This window comes from Pristiophorus japonicus, chromosome 1 (assembly GCF_044704955.1).
Source record: "Pristiophorus japonicus isolate sPriJap1 chromosome 1, sPriJap1.hap1, whole genome shotgun sequence".
Lineage (NCBI taxonomy): Eukaryota > Metazoa > Chordata > Chondrichthyes > Pristiophoridae > Pristiophorus > Pristiophorus japonicus.
This window is the reverse complement of record NC_091977.1, coordinates 542,398,040-542,421,434: the sequence shown is the minus strand read 5'-3', so window position 1 is coordinate 542,421,434 and position 23,395 is coordinate 542,398,040. Positions and strand designations below refer to the sequence as shown.

Sequence of the window (23,395 nt, the reverse complement as noted above, 5' to 3'; positions counted from 1 at the left end):
ATAAAAGATCCCAGACCAGTATTTTGAAGAAGAGCAGGGGAGTTCTCCCCGGTGTCCTGGGGCATCAGTTAAACAGGTTATCTGGTCATTATCATATTGCTGTTTGTGGGAGCTTGCTGTGCGCAATTTGGCTGCTGCGTTTCCCACATTACAACAGAGACTACACTTCTAAAGTACCTCATTGGCCGTAAGGACTTCCTGAGGTGCTATATAAATGCAAGGCTTTCTTGTTTTAATAACCCTGTCCATCAAGCTAATTTGGCAATGACTGTGCTCTTGGAGGCTGGGTAAACTGGAAGGTGCCCCCCTCAGTAACAATCGTCAGTAATATCCTTTGTTGTGGGGCTGTGGGCAATTGTTTCAGGTCTGACCCTACCCGAGTGGCCCTGTGTACAGCGAGAGACAACCGTGTGGAGTCGGACTGGAGTCAGGTGCAGTCCCAGAGTCGGCTGGAACCCGTCCCTTGGAGAACAATATTCAAACCACTTGTTTTTTTTAAGACAATCAAAGAGTTTTCACCGCCGCTTAATCTGATTCCCAGAATTATTGAATTGAATTTCCAACCGGGCGTGGTGGGATTTGTATCGAGCAGCTCTGGACTTCGAGCCTGATACCATAACCGCTGGGCTGTTCTAACGGTTCCCTGGAAGGGCCATGGTGTCCCGTTTCCCCCCTATCCCTGCCCCCGCGCCAAACCTCTCACCGTGAGCGAACCCCTGCCCCTTCATTCGTTGCCCGAACTGCTGTCTCTGCACATTGACGTTCCTTCCATATAAGGTATGGAATGTGCAGTGTAGCTGCAGCTTACGCTGGGACAGGTTCCTGCCCCTGGGCTCTCTCCGTCTCGCAATGCTTTCCCATCTCGCTGGCCCATGTTCAGGCCTGTTCCAGGGTCTCCAGCCTTTCAGTGTCTGCGTCAAATCTTTCAAACTCTCAGCTGACTTTTTAACTAGTTTGGGATTTACAGCAAAGAAAACCCAGGCCATTCGGCCCAACACCAGGGAGCTTAAGCTCCACAAAAGTCACCTCCCACCCCTCTTTATCTCACCCCATCGGTGTATCCTTCTATCCCTCTAGAACATAAGAAATAGGAGCAGGAGTAGGCCATACAGCCCCTCGAGCCTGCCCCGCCATTTAATACGATCATGGCTGATCCGATCATGGACTCAGCTCCACTTCCCCGCCCGTTCCCCATAACCCCTTATTCCCTTATCGGTTAAATTTATTCAATGTCCCAACTTCCACCATGTCTGGGCACGGAGCTGATCTGCCGGCCAAACCTACGACCCTCCAGCCCTGCTTCAAGATGTTCGCTGGTGGCGTGTGAGTGAGTAAAGGAATGAGAAAACTTCTGAAATCCAACAAATTTACACTGCTACGTTGACAGGTTAAAAGATAGTTGAACTTCATTATTGATTTTGACTCCCTTCAAAATCTTCGCTTGAGAAACAATGGCGTCCTACAGCGGCGATTTGTGAATGTGCGCTGGTTTCCTGAACTCACCAGAAGGTTTTTCAGGAGTGGCCAGATACGCCGACCTAGGAGGAAAACATGTTGGCCAAACTGCCAACAATTGAAAAAATCGACGCAGACATGAGGGAACGATGGCATCAAAAATTCTGGCCTAGAAAAATCGTAACTAAGTCAGTTACACCGGCACAGATCCCAAGGGGAAACTTGGAAATAATAAATACGTCAGAAAAAATGGCGCAAATGACCGGAGAAAATTGAGCCTCTATGTGTTTGTCCAGCTTCCCCTGAAATGCATCGATACTATTTGTTGAGTCCTTCGATGCTCTGATAATGACTCCACGAGGCAATGTGTTGTACTTAAACTGTAGTGACCTTAGCCCTTTATTGATAGCTCCAGAGTGAGGATCACACCTGGTGGCCTGCCTTTTATACTAGGCCAGGCACACCTGTACAGGTAACCCACGAGTCTCCCACTGCGGTGCCCCCTGGTGGCACACCTTGTGATAGTACCAAGAGTAATGTGTAGGATACATGACATCACTCCCCCCTGAGCCCTCAGTGCAAATCGCCTTTGCATTGACTGTGCTCTGGGCTTAGCTCTATCTGGGCTCTGTCTGATTGACCCTTGGCAGGTCGTTTCAATCTCGGGTGAGTGGTTGGTGCAGTAGAGTGCTGGTGGTTGCTGTTTGTGTGTGTCCCTGACCTCTCCATTCTCTACCCACCCCACCCGACCAACATCAATTACGCCGGAGGCTCATATCGTTCATGTACATTCAAGTTCAGGAAAACAGGTTTGCATTACATTTGTGGTTCCGTTGTGAGACAAGTACGTTAGACCGGTGAGATGCCTTGTCGATACAGTGACCGGTGCGTGAGGACAAACTAGTTCCAGAGCTGCTGGGTGGTGTCCCTGCCGTCTGGTAGCGGCTCAGTGCCCGGTGCTGGCAGTGGGAACCCGGTTGGCTCGCGTAGCCCGCTCTCGGGGCTGTTGCCGTGGTCACTAGCGTCGGGCTGGTTCACGGATGCCTGTGAACTCCCTGTCCTTACTTTGCGCCCTGAGTCACTGCTGCTCTCTGAGGATCTGTCGTCGAGCAGTGCACAGGGGACTGCTGACTCACTGCCCTGGGCATTGTTTGGTTTGGGATCCTGGCTGGTCCCGGTCCCCTTTGGGGGAACTGTGGTGGGTGACCCTTCGTTTACGGGTATGACCTTGGTGGCGATGGGGTCTGGGGACTGTGCCTTAGCATAGTCTGCTCTTTCAGGCTCCTGGTGGTTGGTGCCATCGGGTGCCTGAGAGGTGGAGCTGATCAGGGGCAGGGTATCGATACTGGTGGCATGGCCCTGCTGGGATCGCTTGCTCTGCGTGTGTATTGGCTGCTTGTGGCCACACTCCATGATGCATGATTCTGGAACCCGGGACACAGGCTACAGCATTGGGTAGCTCGCTGGACCTGTGTGCTCCCGATGGGGGTCTGCCCGCTGCATTGGCTGCGTACGTTTGAAAACCTACATCGCACAACTTTTCCTGACTTATGATGGACACACTCTGTGAGTCCGATCACGATCGCGTGACTTTTGCATGTGCACAATTCAGATCATCAAATACACATTTTACATGATCAATTACACATTTTGTCTCTCACTTACAGTTGCTATTACATTGCTTAAGTGTGTGGCACTGTCCCTTTAAGTGAGGTGGGTTGCAGGTCTCCTTTAAGAGAGCCTTGCTATCTCTACCCCAATCCTCTTCTCCGTTTGGTTCCACGTGTTGCTCCATCAGCGCCTTGCCTCGTGGTCTGGGCGCCATCTTTCCTCCATCCACGATGTCGACTGCGGTGATCCTCTTCTCCCCGGGTTCTGCCACCGAAGCTGGGAAGTCGCCTTTGGATCCGATTTTCTTCCTCCGGAGTCCTGCCACTGGAGCCTGGAAGGTGCATTTGGGTCGTCTCAGCTGGACCATCTCCACACAGTCGTGCTGAGCGGTCTGTGCCTCGGGTGCTGTGCTGGTCTGCTCTCCGATGCCGGGTCCACCCTCGGGTGGGGGCTTGCTTTGCCTCTGAGTGCAGAGGACGTCAATCGCTGGAGGGATGAAGTCTTCCCACTTCCAAAGGATCTTCTCCATCCAACTTCTGCCGAGCAGCGTTGGTCCATCGCCTGCAACAATCCACAGGGGTAACTTGTGCACCGCGCCATCATGGAGTACCTTTACATTCACACTACCAACGACTGGGATAAGTTCATCGGTGTAGGTGCGCAGCTTTGCCTGAACTGGGACCAACTCTGGTCGTTCAGCCTGATTGTCCCATAGACTCTCAAAGGCTTCCTGATTCATCACTGACTGGCTCGCCATCGTGTCCACTTCCATGAAGACTGGAACACCATTTATCTCAACTTCCATCCTCAACGGGGAACACTCGGTGGTGCAGGTAAACATGTTGTGTACCTCATTGTGGGGCTGAGCTGCCTCTCTGCCTATCGATTCATAATCCGCGCTGGACTCATGGCCATCTGCAGACTCTTCATCGACACGGTGAGTCATATTTCTCTTACACATTCCCTGGAGGTGGCCCTTTGTGCTGCAGCCTTTACACACATAGTCTTTACAGTGGCACTGGTGAGCCCTGTGATTCCCTCCGCAACGCCAGCATGGAGCTACTCAATTAAACCCCCCTCGGCGTACTCTGAGTTAAGGGACACGGGGGCCTGTTCTCTCTTCCCTGAGAGGGTTCACACTCGACAGTCCAGCCTCTATCGGCACCACTCTGTGCACAGTACCTGCCGGGTTTGAGTCCTGAGGATGAGACATCTGCCTAGAGCCACAGGTCGAGATCATGAATGCCTGGCTCACGGAGATGGCCTTCTGCAGTGTGACTGTGATATCCACTGACAGTAGCTTGTGAAGAAGGCCCTCGTGGCCGATTCCAATGACAACAATGTCCCGCAGTGCTTCGTCGAGTTGATTGCCGAGCTCACACAGTGCCGCCAACCTCCTGAGGTCTGCGGCGTATTTCGCGATTTCCTGGCCTTCGGGCTGTCGGTGGGTATAGAACCGGTGTCTGGCTGTGAGGATACTCTCCTTGGGCTTGAGTTGCTCCTGGACCAGGTTTATGAGCTCCTTGTACGTCTTGGTCGTTGTCTTCGCTGGTGCCAGCAAGTCCCTGACGAGATGTTGGGCCCACAACTGGTTAGCAAGATAGCTCTGCGCTTATCAGCCAATGTGGCCGGGTCATCTCCTGCCAGGTCACATGCTGTGAAGAAATGGGTGAGCCTCTCCACACAGGCGTCCCAATCATCACCATTGGTGAACTGCTGCAATGTACCAAGGGTAGCCATTTTCGCGTGAAAGTGCGTAACCTCGTCGCCAGTTGTTGTGTCCTTAGTAATGACTCCACAAGGCAATGTGTTGTATTTGAACTGTAGTGACCTTAGTTCTTTATTTGTTAACTCCAGAGTGAGGATCACACCTGGTGGCCTGCCTTTTATTCGAGGCCAGGCACACCTGTACAGGTAACCTACAAGTCTCCCACTGCAGTGCCCCCTGGTGACCCACCTTGTGATAGTACCAACAGTGCCCATGTAGGATACACGACACAGGCGACGAGAGAATTAAATTACTCCCCACACAAAGCAAGAGAGACACTTATCCATTGGCAGGCTATGGGCATCGCTGGCAAGGTTATCAACCGTTGCACGTGAGTGGGACACGAGACGGAGAGGGGGGGAGATTTTCAGCAGCTGACGTTCAATCCTTCACTTCTCCAATAAAGGGTTAGCATCTAAACATTGAAGGGGTGGGGAGCGGGAGCGGGAGGGGTTCCAGGGCAGAAACCTGGAGGGCGAGGGACAGAGATGAATCAAATACCCTGGCCAACAGGCCGCTTAACTTGGAGCCAAGTCAGCTCTGGTGAAGCAGTCAGTCTTTGCAGTGTGAGCCTCGAATGTCTTGGCAGTGGGACAATTTGGTTCTTGGGTCCTCACACAAACTTTAAACACCGTACTCTTGTGTTGCAGCAAGATTCAATCAAACCCCGTGCCACAGCAAGACCAGAATATCTCCCTGGAAACACAATCAAAGAAATCTACGGCACGGAAGGAGGCCATTCAGCCCATCGTGTCCGTGCCGGCCGACCAAGAGCTACCCAGCCCAATCCCACTTTCCAGCTCTGGGTCCGTAGCCCTGTAGGTTACGGTACTTCAAGTGAACATCCAGGTACTTTAATACAATGAGGGTCCATGCCTCTACCACCCTTTTAGGCAGCAAGTTCCAGACCCACCCCCACACCCTCTGGGTGAAAAAGGGTCTCCTCAAATCCTTCTACCAATGACTTTAAATCTACGCCCCCTGGTTATTGACCTCTCTGCTCAGGGAAATAGGTCCTTCCTATCCACTCTATCCAGGCCCCTCATAATTTTATACACCTCAATCAGGTCTCCCCTCAGCCTCCTCTGTTCCAAAGAACACAACTCCAGCCTATCCAATCTTTCCTCATCGCTAAAATTCTCCAGTCCAGGCAACATCCTCGTAAACCTCCTCTGCACCCTCTCTCGTGCAATCACATCTTTCTCAAACACGCCTTACATTTGTGAACAGACCAATTAGAATCAGCGCCCATCACCCAATGGGGCAACTAAAGATGGCCAGGGGGAGTCAGCCACTGCACTCGCGTCTTCCCCACCCCACATCCCCCGCCCCACCCACCACCCCTCCCTCCCTCTCCCCACCCTCCTTCCCTACCTCCCCCCACCCTCCTTCCCTCCCTCCACCCTCTCTCCCTCACCCCACCCTCATACCTCGCCCCACCCTCATACCCCTCCCCTGCCCCAGCACTCCCTCCCACCTCAGTGAGGTGCCCCGTTGTTGCACAGCCTTTGCCCACGTATTGCTTGAATCGGCATTGATGGGCCCGATGATAGCCCCCTGCAACGCCAGCAAGGCGAGATTTGATTGACCCCCGATGGCGGACTTTGCGGAGAGCAGGCCCTGCCATGTGATGCTCTGCCTGCCGATGATATTATTTTATGAACTTGCCGGTGAGTTTCGATGCTGGGAAGATATCTGCTTCGAGTTTTCGTCCGTGGACATGCATGCCTGGGCGATCGTGATGGCCCTGCTCAGGTCTAGAGATTCAGCAGCCATCATTTCGGAGGATGATCTCGTGGCCAATGCCAAGCACGAAAAGGTCCTGCAGCATTTCCTCCAACGCAGCTCCGAAGTTGCACGGCCCAGCGAGACGTGTCAGGTCGGTGACAAATTCCACCACATCCTGGCCCTCGGAGCGATTGCGTGTATAGAAACGTTACCTCGCCGCGATGATGCTTTCCTTCAGTTTAAAGTGGTTCCGAACCAGTGTACACAATTCATCGTAAGTCTTATCCGTTGGTCAAGTCGGTGAGAGTAGGTTCTTGATAAGGCCATAAATCTTTGACCCACAAACGCTGAGGAGAACTGCCCTGTGCTTAATTGCGTTATCGGTTCCTTCCAATCCGTTGGCTACGAAGTATTGGTCGAGACAATCAGTGAAATCCTCCCAGTCTTCCCCTTCCACGATTCTCTCCAAAATTCCAACAGGTATGGTTGCATGAAAGTTCGAACATTTAACTCGTCGCCAATTGTTAAGTATCGAATAACTCCACGAGGCTAAGTACGGTGAGCTAGTTCAGGCATGGCCTTACTCCAGTTTATTTATTCTCAAAGTGAGGATTCGACATGGCCGCCAACATTATATACCCGGCTTGCACAGTGTCTGCCAGTGACCAATAGGACTCCGACAGTCGCGCCCCCCGGTGGCAGGTAAAACCCAGTTAACATACACTTATGTTCTTCAATATTGGGAAGACCTGTACCATTGTTTTCGGTCCCTGCCACAAACTCCGTTCCCCAGCCACTGACTCCATCCCTCTCCCCAACTCCTGTCTGAGGCTGAACCAGACTGTTCACAACCTGGGTCTCATATTTGACCCTGAAATGAACTTCCGGCCACATATCTGCAGCATAACTAAGACCGTCTATTTCCACCTCCGTAACATCGCCCGCCTCCGCCATTGCCTCAGCTCATCCGCTGCTGAAGCCCTCATCCGTGCCTTTGTTACCTCTAGACTTGACTATTCCAACACACTCCTGGCTGGCCTCCCACATTCTATCCAACGTAAACTAGAGGTGATATAACACGCACGTGCACAAACTCACACCAAGTCCCGCTCACCCATCACCCCTGGGCCCGCTGACCTACATTGGCCCCCAGTTAAGCCCCCTGGCCCTGCCTAATCAATGTGCCCCTCCGACAGTGCAGCGCTCCCTCAGTACTGCCCCTCCGACAGTGCGGCACTCCCTCAGTACTGCCCCTCCGACAGTGCAGTGCTCCCTCAGTACTGCCCCTCCGACAGTGCGGCACTCCCTCAGTACTGTCCCTCCGACAGTGCAGCGCTCCCTCAGTACTGCCCCTCCGACAGTGCGACACTCCCTCAGTACTACCCCTCCGACAGTGCAGCGCTCCCTCAGTACTGCCCCTCCGACAGTGCGGCACTCCCTCAGTACTGTCCCTCCGACAGTGCGGCACTCCCTCAGTACTGCCCCTCCGACAGTGTGGCACTCCCTCAGTACTGCCCCTCCGACAGTGCGGCACTCCCTCAGTACTGCCCCTCTGACAGTGCGGCACTCCCTCAGTACTGCCCCTCCGACAGTGCGGCCCTCCCTCAGTACTGCCCCTCCGACAGTGCGGTACTCCCTCAGTACTGCCCTCCGACAGTGCGGCCCTCCCTCAGTACTGCCCCTCCGACAGTGCGGCGCTCCCTCAGTATTGCCCCTCCGACAGTGCGGCACTCCCTCAGTACTGCCCCTCTGAAAGTGAGGTGCTCCCTCAGTACTGCTCTCCGACAGTGCGGCGCTCCCTCAGTACTGCCCCTCCGACAGTGCGGCACTCCCTCAGTACTGCCCCTCTGACAGTGCGGCGCTCCCTCAATACTGCCCCTCTGACAGTGCGGCGCTCCCTCAGTACTGCCCCTCTGACAGTGCGGCGCTCCCTCAATACTGCCCCTCTGACAGTGCGGAGCTCCCTCAGTACTGCCCCTCCGACAGTGCGGAGCTCCCTCAGTACTGCCCCTCCGACAGTGTGGTGCTCCTGTGAAGGGCCATGTGAGGTTTAACTACATTAAAGGCACTATTTAAATACAAGTTGTTCCTTGTTGGTGCTCTGTGCAAGGCAGGAAGGTGCCTGTATCGAGGGGAACGGTTCCGAGCCCGAGACACCATCTAACGGGGAATTGGGGAGAGGAGATTTCGGCCATTACACGGTCAAATCCCAACGGCGAATACTAATTCATCCTGGAAATAATTCACAAAAGGACAAAAATGTTTATGTTTGAAAGTCTGGATAATGGCAAGAAGTTGGCAATAAATGAAATGATTGGGTTCTCTCCCTGTGATTGGGCTGAGCTCCACCCCCTGAGCTCAGTGGCTGGTGTTGGTCCCTCCCCCTGTGTCTGATTGGTTGGCTGACTCATGTGCTGGGAATGTGGGTGGGGCCTAGTGCTCTATAAGTGAAGGGGGTTGGGAGAGGGGAAGTATTGTGTGGGGTCTGGGACCAGGAGTTGGAGTTACATTCTCTGTCACAAGGTAGTGGGACTGGCTTTAACTTGCTGAAGGGTTGGTCTACAATGTGTTGTGTGGTTGGGCTCTGTGTCCTTGTGTCTCTATATTAATGGGGGCTTTCTCTTTCTGTGTTTCAGTCACTCCCTGCAGATTCTGAAACCATGGCTGATGATGAAATTGCAGCTCTGGTGGTGGACAATGGATCCGGGATGTGCAAGGCTGGGTTTGCTGGGGATGATGCTCCCAGGGTTGTATTCCCCTCCATCGTGGGCCGGCCCCGTCACCAGGTGAGTCTTTCAACTGAGACATTGGGTGGTCTTCCAATCTGGTCCTGGGAGGGGGGTCCTTGGTCCTCTGGCTGTGTGTGTATGTCCTTGCCTCGCCGCACGATTTGCGTGCAGGCTTTATGTTGGCCGCTTGCTTTGAGGGGCTGGCATTGAGCTTTCCTGTCTGGATGCACCTTCTACCAGGATTCAGCATGTTCACTGGGGTGGGAGGGAGTGCTGTGATGGTGGGGTGTTGTGTATGTGGTTTGGTTTGAGGGAGGTTTGGGGCGAGGGATGTGGGGTGGGGCAGACGCGAGTGCAATTGCTGACTCTCCCTGGCCATCTTTAGTTGCAAGGAGGTTTATGAGGATGTTGCCTGGACTGGAGAATTTGTTATGAGGAAGGGTTGGATAGGCTGGGTTTGTTTTCTTTGGAACAGAGGTGGCTGAGGGGCGACCTGATTGAGGTGTATAAAATTGAGGGGCCTGGATAGAGTGGATAGGAAGGACCGGTTTCCCTGAGCAGAGAGGTCAATAACCAGGGGACATAGATTTAAAGTCATTTGGTAGAAGGATTTGTGGAGAACCATTTTCACCCAGAGGGTTGGGGGAGGGGGGGTGGGTCTGGAACTTGCTGCCTAAAAGGGTGGTAGAGGCAGGGACCCTCATTGTATCAAAGTACCTGGATGTTCACTTGAAGTGCTGTAACCTACAGGGCTACGGACCCAGAGCTGGAAAGTGGGATTGGGCTGGGTAGCTCTTGGTCGGCCGGCACGAACACAATGGGCTGAATGGCCTCCTTCCATGCCGTAGATTTCTTTGATTGTTTCCAGGAGATATTCTGGTCTTGCTGTAGCACGGGGTTTGATTGAATCTTGCTGCAACACAAGAGTACGGTGTTTAAAGTTTGTGTGAGGACACAAGAACCAAATTGTCCCACTGCCAAGACACTCGAGGCTCGCACTGCAAAGACTGACTGCTTCACCAGAGCTGACTTGGCTCCAAGTTAAGCGGCCTGTTGGCCAGGGTATTTGATTCATCTCTGTCCCTCGCTCTCCAGGTTTCTGCCCTGGAACCCCTCCCGCTCCCCCTCCCACCCCTTCAATGTTTAGATGCTAACCCTGCTTTGTTCATAAAGTAATGTAACGGAGTACTGTAGGCATAAGTGTGACCTTACTCATTTATTCTAACTCGAGTGTTGGTACCACATGAGAGGCCTGTTTATATAGTGCTCCCAAGGGATGCTGGGATCCCCCTGGGACTCCAACAGGTATGCCCTCTGGTGGTGGTCTGATACACGTTACATACATAACCAGCCCTTTATTGGAGAAGTGAAGGATCGAACATCAGCCGCTGAGAATCTCCTCCCCCCCTCCCCGGGGCCTGTCTCGTGTCCCACTCACGTGCAACGGTTGCTAACCTTGCCAGCGATGCCAATGGATAAGTGTGCCTCTTGCGTTGTGTGGGGAATGGTTTAATTGTCTCATCGCCTGGACTCTAACCCATCCGACCATCCAAGGTCTGAATTTTCTCTCTTCCCCTCCCCCTCTGATCTCGCAGTAAGCTCAACCCAAGAGCTTCACGGTTCCTGTTGCAATGGAATTCGAACCAACGCCCAGATCTGGGCGCGTACCATCCACATCGTGAGGGAGCAGAATTTGAATCCTCCTGATCATCGAATCATAGTGTTATGTCTGTAATGCACTTACAAATGACTCCATGACACAATGTGTTCTACTCAAACTGTAGTGACCTTGGTAATTTATTTGTAACTCGAGAGGCACAAGTGTGGTGGGCAACCTTTTATACTGGGCCCTGAACAGCTATGCAGGTAACCCTTGGGTCTCCCACCATAGTGCCCTCTGGTGGACAACCCCTGCCACAGGGACAGGAAACCCCAGTCTCCACCAGTTGCACCCTCTAGTGGTGCCAGCATAGTATATACAGTGTTACCTGATGTACTATCAGAGGTTTACAAGTCTCCATCTTGTGCAACTATACAGTGACTACACACAGTATATATAGTCTACATATATAACACATAGAATGATACGGCACAGAAGGAGGCCACTTGGACCATCATGCCTGTGCTGCCTCTGAGTCATTCCATTAATCCCCCTCACCCTGCTCTTTCCCTGGAGCCTTTCACATTGTCATTCCCATCAAGTATTTAGCCAATTCCCTGTTGAAAGTTATTATTGAATCTGCTTCCAAAGCCCTTTCAGTTAGATCGTTCCTGATCACCAATCTTGCTTTGGAGGTAGTTGAGAAGGTTCACTCGGTTGATTCCGGAGATGAGGGGGTTGACTTGTGAGGAAAGGTTGAAAACGTTAGGCCTCTACTCATTGGAATTCAGAAGAATGAGTTGATATCAAAATGTATAAGATTGAGGGGGTGTGTCAAGGTGGATGCAGAGAGGATGTTTCCACTGATGGGGGAGACTAGAACTAGAGGGCATGATCTTAGAAAAAGGGGCCGCCCATTTAAAACTGAGATGAGGAGAAATTTCTTCTCAGGGTTGTAAATCTGTGGAATTCTCTGCCTCAGAGAGCTGTGGAAGCTGGAACATTGAATATATTTAAGACCGAGATAGACAGTTTCTTAACCGATAAGAAGTTATGGGAAGCGGGCAGGGAGTGGACCTGAGTCCATGATCGGATCAGCCATGATCGTATTAAATGGTGGAGCAGGCTCGAGGGGCCGTATGGCTGACTCCTGCTCCTATTTCTTATGTTCTCAAATTCTATAAACGTAGTGAGTTACAGAAAATAGGTGCAGGAGCAGGCCATTCGGCCCTTCGAGCCTGCACCACCATTCAATAAGATCATGGCTGATCATTCCCTCAGTACCCCTTTCCTGCTTTCTCTCCATACCTCTTGATCCCTTTAGCTGTGAGGGCCATATCTAACTCCCTCTTGAATATATCCAATGAACTGGCCTCAACAACTCTCTGGAGCAGGGAATTCCATAGGTTAACAACTCTGAATGAAGAAGTTTCTCCTCATCTCAGTCCTAAATGGCTTGCCCCTTAGAATGACCCCCGGTTCTGGACTTCCCCCAACATCGGAAACATTCTTTCCGCATCTAACCTGTCCCGTCCCGTCAGAATCTTCTGTTTCTATGAGATCCCCTCTCATCCTTCTAAACTCGTGTATAAAGGCCCAGTTGATCCAGTCAATCCTCATGTCAGTCCTGCCATCCCGGGAATCAGTCTGGTGAACTTTTGCTGCACTCCCTCAATAGCAAGAATGTCCTTCCTCAGATTAGGAGACCAAAACTGTACACAATACTCCAGGTGAGGCCCTGTACAACTGCAGCGAGACTTCCCTGCTCCTATACTCCAATCCCCTAGCTATGAAGACCAACATGCCATTTGCCTTTATCACCACCTGCTGAACCTGCATGCCAACTTTCAATGACTGATGTACCATGACACCCAGGTCTTGTTGCACCTCCCCTTTTCCTAATCTGCTGCCATTCAGATAATAATCTGCTTTCATGTTTTTGCCCCCAAAGTGGATAACCTCACATTTATCAACATTATAGTGCATCTGCCATGTATTTGCCCACTCGCCTAACCTGTCCAAGTCACCCTGCAGCCTCTTAGTGTCCTCCTCACAGCTCACACTGCCACCCAGCTTAGTGTCATCTGCAAACTTGGAGATATTGCACTCAATTCCCTCATCTAAATTATTAATGTATATTGTAAATAGCTGGGGTCCCAGCACTGAGCCCTGCGGTACCCCACTAGTCACTGCCTGCCATTCTGAAAAGGACCCATTTATCCCGACTCTCTGCTTCCTGTCTGCCAACCAGTTCTCTATCCATATCAGTACATTGCCCCCAATACCATGCGCTTTGATTTTGCACACCAATCTCTTGTGTGGGACCTTGTCGAAAGTCTTTTGAAAGTCCAAATACACCACATCCACTGGTTCTCCCTTGTCCACTCTACTAGTTACATCCTCAAATTCCAGAAGATTTGTCAAGCATGATTTCCCTTTCATAAATCCATGCTGACTTGGACCGATCCTGTCACTGCTTTCCAAATGTGCTGCTATTTCATCTTTAATAATTGATCCCATTATTAAAACAACATTTGACTGATGGCTTGAACCAGAGGGCACAGATTTGGTCATTGGCCAGGGAAGCAGAGGTTACATGGGGGCAAACTTTTGTGTGCAACGAGTGTTTTTGGATTTGCCTGATGGGGCAGTGCGTCAGATTGAATAATACTGAGCTGTGCTATTCTGTAATTCTCAGTGGTTCCTCTAATTCCTGTGGCATGTTTTATTCCCTGTTCTAGGGTGTGATGGTGGGAATGGGTCAGAAAGACAGTTATGTTGGTGATGAAGCCCAGAGCAAGAGAGGGATTCTGACCTTGAAGTACCCAATTGAACATGGGATTGTGACCAACTGGGATGACATGGAGAAGATCTGGCATCACACCTTCTACAATGAGCTGCGAGTGGCCCCAGAGGAGCATCCTGTTCTCCTCACCGAGGCACCTCTCAACCCCAAAGCCAACCGGGAGAAGATGACCCAGATCATGTTTGAGACCTTCAACACACCGGCCATGTACGTCGCCATTCAAGCTGTGCTGTCCTTGTACGCCTCTGGTCGCACAACTGGCATTGTGCTAGATTCTGGTGATGGTGTGTCCCACACCGTGCCAATCTATGAAGGGTACGCCTTGCCTCATGCCAGCATGCGTCTAGACCTGGCTGGCCGGGATCTCACTGACTATTTGATGAAGCTCCTCACTGAACGTGGTTACTCCTTCACAACCACAGCTGAGAGGGAGATCGTGCGTGACATCAAGGAGAAACTTGCCTATGTGGCCCTAGATTTTGAATCTGAGATGCAGACGGCTGGCTCTTCCTCAACCTTGGAGAAAAGTTACGAGCTCCCTGATGGCCAAGTCATCACCATCGGCAATGAGCGTTTCAGATGCCCAGAAACCCTCTTCCAACCCTCCTTCATTGGGATGGAATCTTGTGGGCTCCACGAGACCTGTTACAACAGCATCATGAAATGTGATGTCGACATCAGGAAAGATCTGTACGCCAACACGGTCTTGTCTGGTGGAACCACCATGTATCCCGGTATCGCTGATCGGATGCAGAAGGAAATCACAGCCTTTGCTCCGAGCACAATGAAGATTAAGATCATTGCTCCGCCCGAGAGGAAGTATTCAGTGTGGATCGGAGGATCCATCTTGGCTTCTCTCTCCACCTTCCAGCAAATGTGGATCAGTAAGCAGGAATATGATGAGTCTGGGCCCTCCATAGTCCACCGCAAGTGCTTCTAAGATGCCGTCGGGATCGGAACTGATTTGGGCCTGTGTAAATTTATACCTGAAATGTCCCCTTTCTTAAATTCTCAACAGATGCTGCCTGACCGGCTGATGGCTTTTCTGCATTTTCAGTTTGTTTTGGGCCGTTGCATGTTACTGAGATCATCAGTCTCGACTCTCTCAGGGTCTGCCTGTTGGCTTGGATACAGGAAGAGTTAAAGGGATGGAACCCTTCACCCACCCTAATGTTTTATTGGAGCTGTAAAATTGTTGAGGCCTGAGGTACCTGGGAGAAATGGTTTGGTTTAGCCCTTTACTATCCTGTGAGACTGTAAATTGACCAAATGTCCATCTCGTTTGCTCTCTCCCATCCTGGTAATCCAGAACAATAATGGGCCTTGGAGAAAGTGAAGGGTTCAAAGTTTGATTTTGGGCATATTGAATTGTACAAACCCCCTCCCCCACTGGGTTTGTGGCCTTGAGGTCCCAACATCTCCTCCCCCTTGAGCAGGTCCAACATTCCTGGATGGTTTCCAGTCTGAGCCTTGGTTGGACCTTCATTGTACCTGAGTAAATTTTGTATTTTTGTGAGGCTTCATATTGAATGTCTGTCCCTCCTGAGAGGTTGCTGGTGTGATGGCAGGAGTCAGTGAGGGGTGATCGGGGCTTTGAATGGGATGGTGCTGGTTTATGGGGAAATGGTGGGATGGCTTCTCTCCTGGGAGCTGTTTGCTTCAAACCTCTGCTGGAACCCCTTGGTGTCAGTATCTTGTGTTGTATTTTCCACCTGACCAGCATTCTGCAACAGTTAATAAAATGTATTTTGAACAATAAAATCATGTGTGTATAACTGCTTTCAATGGAATGACTGAATGCTGAGTGCATGATTTTCTTTCCCATAGAATCATACAGCACCAGGCCATTGGGCCCATTGAGCCTGTGCTGCCTGTTTACAACAGCGGTTCAATTAGACTCCCTCTTCGACCTGCACATTTCTCTCACCCCAAGTATTTTCCAATTTCCTCTTGAAAATAACTTTGAATCTGCTTCCTGCACCCTTTTTGGGCAGTGCATTCCAGACCAGCACAAAAACATTGAGGTTAGTTAATCTGTTCAGCAATGTTAGTTGAGAAATATTGCTCAGGACACCAGCTTTAGGATAGTGCCTTTTGCACCTGGATAGACAGGGCCTCTGTTAACATCTCTTCCAAAAAGGGGTACTGCCCCTCCGGCAGTGCAGAGCTCCCTCGGTACTGCCCCTCTGGGTTTTGTGCTCAAATGCTGGAATCTGACTGGGGCAGAAGTACAAATGGAGCTAAGCTGACACTGGGAGGGACAGAGCAGCTTGGGTCATGGGGAAGGAGATTGGGCCCATGGAACAACCACCACTTGCACTTACATTGTGCCTTAATGTAAGATGGTAATTGTCCAACATTCCATGGACTCTAGATCAGTTCCTATGGACTAGAGGGTAGCTAATGTAACCCCACTTTTTTTTTTTTTAAAAGTGTGAGTGAGAAAACTGGGAATTATAGACCGGTTAGCCTGACATCAGTAGTGGGGGAAAAAGTTGGATTCAATCATTAAGGGTGAAATAGCAGTGCATTTGGAAAGCGGGGACAGGATTGGTCCAAGTCAGCATGGATTTATGAAAGGGAAATCATGCTTGACAAATCTTCTAGAATTTATTGAAGATGTAACTAGTAGAGTGGACAAGGGAGAACCAGTGGATGTGGTGTATTTGGACTTTCAAAAGGCTTTTGACAAGCTCCTGCACAAGACATTGGTGTGCAAAATCAAAGCACATAGTATAGAAAATAGGTGCAGGAGTAGGCCATTCGGCCCTTCTAGCCTGCACCGCCATTCAATGAGTTCATGGCTGAACATGAAACTTCAGTACCCCATTCCTGCTTTCTCACCATACCCCTTGATCCCCCTAGTAGTAAGGACCTCATCTAACTCCTTTTTGAATATATTTAGTGAATTGGCCTCAACAACTTTCTGTGGTAGAGAATTCCACAGGTTCACCACTCTCTGGGTGAAGTTCATCTGCATCTCGGTCCTAAATGGCTTACCCCTTATCCTTAGACTGTGACCTCTGGTTCTGGACTTCCCCAACATTGGGAACATTCTTCCTGCATCTAACCTGTCTAAACCTGTCAGAATTTTAAATGTTTCTATGAGATCCCCTATCATTCTTCTGAACTCCAGTGAATACAAGCCCAGTTGATCCAATCTTTCTTGATAGGTCAGTCCCGCCATCCCGGGAATCAGTCTGGTGAACCTTCGCTGCACTCCCTCAATAGCAAGAATGTCCTTCCTTAGGTTAGGAGACCAAAGCTGTACACAATACTCCAGGTGTGGCCTCACCAATGCCCTGTACAACTGTATTGGGGGTAATGTACTGACGTGGATAGAGAACTGGTTGGCAGGCAGAAAGCGGAGAGTCGGGATAAACGGGTCCTTTTTAGAATGGCAGGCAGTGACTAATGGAGTGCCGCAGGGCTCAGTGCTGGAACCCCAGCTATTTGCAATATACACGAAAGAATTGAGTGTAATATCTCCAAGTTTGCAGATGACACTAAGCTGGGTGGCAGTGTGAGCTGTGAGGAGGATGCTAAGAGGCTGCAGGGTGACTTGGACAAGTTAGGTGAGTATACTACATCTGCCATGCATTTGCCCAATGTGGATAAATGTGAGGTTCTCCATTTGTTGGCAAAAACAAAGGCAGAATTTTATCTGAATGGTGGCCGATTAGGAAAAGGGGAGGTGTAACGAGACCTGGGTGTCATGGTACATCAGTCATTGAAGGTTGTCATGCAGGCGGTGAAGAAGGCAAATGGTATGTTGGCCTTCATAGCTAGGGGATTTGAGTATATGAGCAGGGAGGTCTTACTGCAGTTGTACAGGGCCTTGGTGAGACCTCACTTTGAGTATTGTGCCATTCTTCCTCAGATTAGGAGACCAGGACATTCTTGCTATTGAGGGAGTGCAGCGAAGGTTCACCAGACTGATTCCTGGGATGGCAGGACTGACCTATGAAGAAAGACTGGATCGACTAGGCTTATATTCACGAGTTCAGAAGAATGAGAGGGGATCTCATAGAAGCATCTAAAATTCTGAAGGGTTTGAACAGATTAGATGCGGGAAGAATGTTCCCGATGTTGGGGAAGTCCAGAACCAGGGGCCACAGTCTAAGGATGAGGGGTAAGTCATTTAGGACCGAGATGAGGAGAAACTTCTTCAGAGTTGTGAACCTGTGGAATTCTCTACCACAGAAAGTTGTTGAGGCCAGTTATGTTCAAGAGGGAGTTAGATATGGCTCTTGCAGCTAAAGGGATCAAGGGGTATGGAGAGAAAGCAGGAATGGGGTACTGAAGTTGCATGATCAACCATGATCTTATTGAATGGCGGTGTAGGCTCGAAGGGCTGAATGGCCTACTCCTGCACCTATTTTCTATGTTTCTATGTTTCAAGTGCTTCACAGGAACTTTGTCCAAAAGTTAGACAGCGAACCGCATAAGGAGAAATCAGGACAGGTGACCAAAGCTTGGTCAAAGAGTGAGGTTTTAGGGAGCGTCTTGAAGTGGGGAGAGTGGGAGGGGGGTTTAGGGAGGGAGTTCCAGAGCTTGGGACCCAGGCAGCTGAAGGCACAGCCACCAATGGTGGGGTGATTAAATTCAGGGATGCTCAAGAGGCCAGAATTAGAGAAGTGCAGAGATCTCTGGGATTGGAGGAGATTACAGAGATAGGGAGGCGCGAGGGCCGTGGAGGGATTTGGACACCAGGATGAGAATTTTGAAATCGAGGCGTTGCTTAGCCAGGGGCCAATGTCAGCGAGCAGAGGGGGTGATGGTTGAGCGGGACTTGGTGCCAGTTAGGACACGGGGCAGTGAGCACAGGGGGTGATGGGTGAGTGGGACTTGGTGCAAGTTAGGACACGATCAGTGAGCACAGAGGGTGATGGGTGAGCGGGACTCGGTGCGAGTTAGGATACGGTCAGTGAGCACAGGGGGTGATGGGTGAGCGGGACATGGTACGAGTTAGGACACGGTCAGTGAGCACAGGGGGTGATGGGTGAGCGGGACATGGTGCGAGTTAGGACACGGTCAGTGAGCACAGGGGGTGATGGGTGAGCGGGACTTGGTGCGAGTTAGGACACGGGTCAGCGAGCACAGGGGGTGATGGGTGAGTGGGACTTGGTGCGAGTTAGGACACGGTCAGTGAGCACAGAGGGTGATGGGTGAGCGGGACTCGGTGCGAGTTTGGGCGCAGGCATCTGAATTTTGCACGAAAGAAAGACTTGCATTTATATAGCGCCTTCCGTGACCAGCGGACGTCTCAACGCGCTTTACAGCCAATGAAGTACTTTTGGAGTGTAGTCGCTGTTGTATTGTGGGGACAAGCTGTGGAGGGCGGAGTACATTGGAATAGTAAAGTCGAGAGGTAATGAAGAGGAGGGGCTTTCTGCGGCAGGAGCGGAGTCAGACAATGTTGTGGAGCTGGGCGAAGGTGGTCATGGTGATGGAGCGGAGATGATCATCTCTGGGTCAAATATAACACCAAGGTTGCAAGCAGTCTGGTTCAGCCTCCGAGAGTTGCCGAGGAGAGGGAGAGAGTCAGTGGCGGGGACCGAAGACAATGGCTTCGGCCTTCCCAATATTTAGTTGGAGGAAATTTCTGCTCATCCAGAACTGGATGTTGGTCAGGCAGTCTGACAATTTAGAGACCGTGGAGGGTTCCACTCATAGGGGAAACTAAAACTAGGGGACATAGTCTCAGAATAAGGGGCTGCCCATTTAAAACTGAGATGAGGAGGAATTTCTTCTCTGAGGGTTCTGGATCTGTGGAATTCTCTGCCTCAGAGAGCTGTGGAGGCTGGGTCATTGAATATATTTAAAACAGAGATAGACAGATTTTGAGCAAGAAGGAAATAAGGGGTTATGGGGAGCGGGGTGGGAAGTGGAGCTGAGTCCATGATCGGATCAGCCATGATATTGAATGGTGGAACAGGCTCGAGGGGCTGTATGGCCTACTCCTGCTCCTGTTTCCATGTTATGTTATTATTATGCTCATAATAAAGGATAAAACTAAGTACTGTATGCAATGAGCAAGTGTGACCTTAGCTCCTTTAATTAGACTCCAGAGTGTAGGTACCTCGTGGCTGGCCTGCTTATATACTGTGCTCCCAAGGGATGCTGGGATCCCTTGGGACTCCAACAGGTAGGTCCTCTGGTGGTGGTTGCCAAGGGTTACATACATAACATCACTCCCTTGTAAAGTCAATAGTACACTTATTTACAGGGTGTATCGATTGTCTCGGTACAAATGCGGGTTTGGGTGGTTTGGTCGGTTCTTCACTGGGCTGTTGGGCAGCCGGTCTTGCCGGGTTGCCGGGGATGGTGAGTTCAGCTCCGTGGTCAACCGTGATGTCAATTGCCACTTGTGTGTGTGTTGGAGGGTCAAAGTTGGTGGTGTCTTCTTCGAGTTTCTCGTGGCTGTTGGTGAACCGCAATTTGATTTGGTCCAAATGTTTTCTGTACGTTAGTCCATTGGCCAATTTGACCTGAAACACCCGACTCCCCTCTTTGGCTGTGACCGTGCCAGCGAGCCATTTGGGACCATGTCCATAATTGAGCACAAACACAGGATCATTGACCCCAATATCGCGTGACAAATTTGCGCGATCATGGTACATGCTTTGTTGATGCCGCCTGCCCTCGACGTGACCATGCAGATCAGGGTGGACAGGAGAGAGCCTTGTTTTTCGCGCCCTTTTCATGAGTAGCTCGGCTGGGGGAACCCCGGTGAGTGAGTGGGATCTGGTGCGGTAGCTGAGCAGGACTCGGGGCAGGCGGGTCTGCAGGGAGCCTTCCGACACGCGTTTCAAGCTTTGCTTGATGGTCTGAACTGCCCGTTCTGCCTGGCCCTTGGATGCGGGCTTGAACGGGGCAGATGTGACGTGTTTGATCCCACTGCGGGTCATGAATTCCTTGAATTCAGTGCTGGTGAAACACGGCCCATTGTCGCTGACTAGGACATCAGGCAGGCTGTGTGTGGCAAACATGGCTCGTAGGCTTTCGATGGTGGCGGTGGACATGTTTACAGACGTTATTACACATTCTATCCATTTTGAATAAGCGTCCACAACAACCAAAAACATTTTGCCTAGAAATGGGCCAGCAAAGTCAACGTGGATTCTCGACCACAGTTTGGAGGGCCACGACCACAAACTTAGCGGGGCCTCTCTGGGTGCATTGCTCAGCTGAGAGCAAGTGTTTCACTGGCGCACGCATGACTCTAAATCTGAGTCGATGCCAGGCCACCACCCATGGGATCTAGCTATGGCTTTTATCATTGCAATACCTGGGTGGGTACTGAGTAGGTCGCGTATGAACGTTTCCCTGCCTTTCTTGGGCAAGACCACGCGATTACCCCACAAAATACAGTCCGCCTGTAAGGACATTTCGTCTTTACGCCTATGGAACGGCTTAATCTCTTCCTGCATCTCCGCTGGGATGCTGGACCAGCTCCCACGGAGGACACAGTTTTTTTTACCACGGACAGTAAAGGACCCTGGCTGGTCCAGGTCCTAATGCGACGGGCCGTAATGGGCGACTTTTCATTTTCGAATGCATCCATCACAAAGAGCAAGTCTGCTGGCTGTGCCATTTCCACCCCGGTGGTGGCCGATGGTAGCCGACTGAGAGCACCAGCGCAGTTCTCTGTGCCCATTCTGTGGCGGATTACATAGTTACATGCAGACAGCATAAGTGCCCATCTTTGGATGCGGGCAGATGCATTGGTGTTAATCCCTTTGCTCTGTGAGAATAACGATATGAGCAGCTTATGGTCAGTTTCAAGCTCAAACTGGAGACCAAACAGATACTGGTGCATTTTTTTTTTCCCCGTAAACGCACGCCAGAACTTCTTTTTCAATCATCCTGTAGGCCCTTTCGGCCTTGGACAAACTCCTGGACGCATAAGCGACCGGTTGCAAAATCCCCGATTCATTCTCCTGTTGTAACACACACCTGACCCCGTATGACGACGCTTCGCAAGCTAGCACTAATCGTTTACAAGGGTTATACAGGACAAGCAGTTTGTTTGACCATAACAGATTTCTGGCTTTCTCAAAAGCAGCCTCTTGTGAATTCCCCCATACCCAGTCATCTCCCTTGCTCAGTAGCACATGTAGGGGTTCCAGCAAGGTGCTTAACCCAGGGAGGAAATTACCGAAATAGTTGAGGAATCCCAGGAACGATCGCAGCTCCGTCACGTTCTGTGGTCTCGGCGCGTTCTTGATGGCCTCCGTCTTAGCGTCGGTGGGTCTGATGCCGTCTGCCGCAATTCTTCTTCCCAAGAACTCGACCTCCTGCGCCAGGAAAACACACTGAGCGTTTCAACCTGAGCCCCACACGATCCAACCGACTAAGAACCCCTTCCAGATTTTTCAAATGCTCAATGGTGTCCCGAGCTGTAACCAGTATGGCATCCTGGAAAACCATGGTGCGAGGGAGCGACTTTAGCAGGCTCTCCATGTTCCGTTGGAAGATTGCCGCGGCCGGCCAAATCCCGAATGGGCATCAGTTATAGATAAACAGACCTTTGTGCGTGTTGATGCAGGTGAGAACTTTCGAAGACTCCTCCTGCGTCATGTAGGCCGAGGTCAGGTCCAGCTTGGTGAACATCTTCCCTCCAGCCAGGGTCATGAATAGGTCGTCGGCCTTGGGTAGCGGGTACTGGTCCTGCAGCGAAAAACTGTTAATCGTTACTTTATAGTCCCCACAAATTCTAAGCGTGCCGTCCTCTTTAAGCACCGGGACAATCGGACTGGCCCACTCGTTGAATTCCACCGGCGCTGCAGCCTGTCCGGCTCAATTTCCACTTTCACATGCATCATATATGGTACCGCCCGTGCCTTGTGGTGGATGGGTCGCGTACTGGGAACCAAATGGATTTGCACTTTCGCCCCTGAGAAGCTTCCAATGCCTGGCTTGAACAATGATGGAAACCTGCTCGGAACCTGGGCACATGAGGTCATCGACGGACGAGCGCGCTCGGATGTCATCCCAGTTTCAGCGGATTTTTCCCAGACAGCTTCTGCCAAACAATACGGGGCCATCCCCTGGCACAATCCACAGCGGGCGTTCGTGTACTGCTCCATCATAGGAGACCTTGACTTCTGCACTGCCAATTTCAGGGATTAGTTCCTTGGTGTAAGTCCTTAGTTTGGTATGAATGGGGCTGAGCTTGGGCCTGTGTGCCTATTTGCCCCACAGCCTGTCGAAGGCTTTTTTTACTCATTATGGACTGACTCGCACCCGTGTCCAGTTCCATAGATACTGGAATTCCGTTCAGTTCAACCTTCAACATTATTGGTGGTGAATGTGTGTACCCCGTATACTTCTGCCTCCTCGGTACGAGTCTCCAATTCAGCCTGATCCACAGTGGATCGATCTTCCTCTGCAACATGGTGGTTTGCAGGGTTTACAGCTCACCTGCACATTCGCTGGAGGTGTCCCATTGTTCTGCAGTCATTGCACGCATAGAGCTTGAAGCGGCATTGATGGGGCCGATGATCACCTCCATAACGCCAACAAGGTGTTAACTGCCTCACATTAACGATTGATGGCAGACTCTGGGTCATCTGAGGTCGGGCAGCAGTAGCCGGTGTGTACGTTCTGCCGTGTATATTCCTGCTCGAAACCGACGTTACTTTGTGCACAGTACTGGCCGAAACCTCTTTACTCTGCGAAATCTGTTTGGTGTG

The 23,395-nt window shown here is 51.0% G+C and overlaps 2 protein-coding genes across 2 annotated transcripts in view; one reads left to right on the top strand and one right to left on the bottom strand.

Annotated features, from left to right (window-relative positions):
* Positions 1-23,395, bottom strand: part of ankrd29 (ankyrin repeat domain 29) — a 1,085,233-nt gene that overhangs the window by 231,046 nt on the left and 830,792 nt on the right. The gene's annotated exons all lie outside the window — the stretch shown is intronic.
* LOC139278178 (actin, non-muscle 6.2-like) lies at positions 9,048-14,642 on the top strand. Its single transcript, XM_070896834.1, has 3 exons — positions 9,048-9,085; positions 9,199-9,348; positions 13,633-14,642. Exons 2-3 carry the CDS (start codon positions 9,223-9,225, stop codon positions 14,635-14,637), a joined length of 1,131 nt encoding a protein of 376 aa, XP_070752935.1. The 5' UTR covers positions 9,048-9,085; positions 9,199-9,222; the 3' UTR covers positions 14,638-14,642.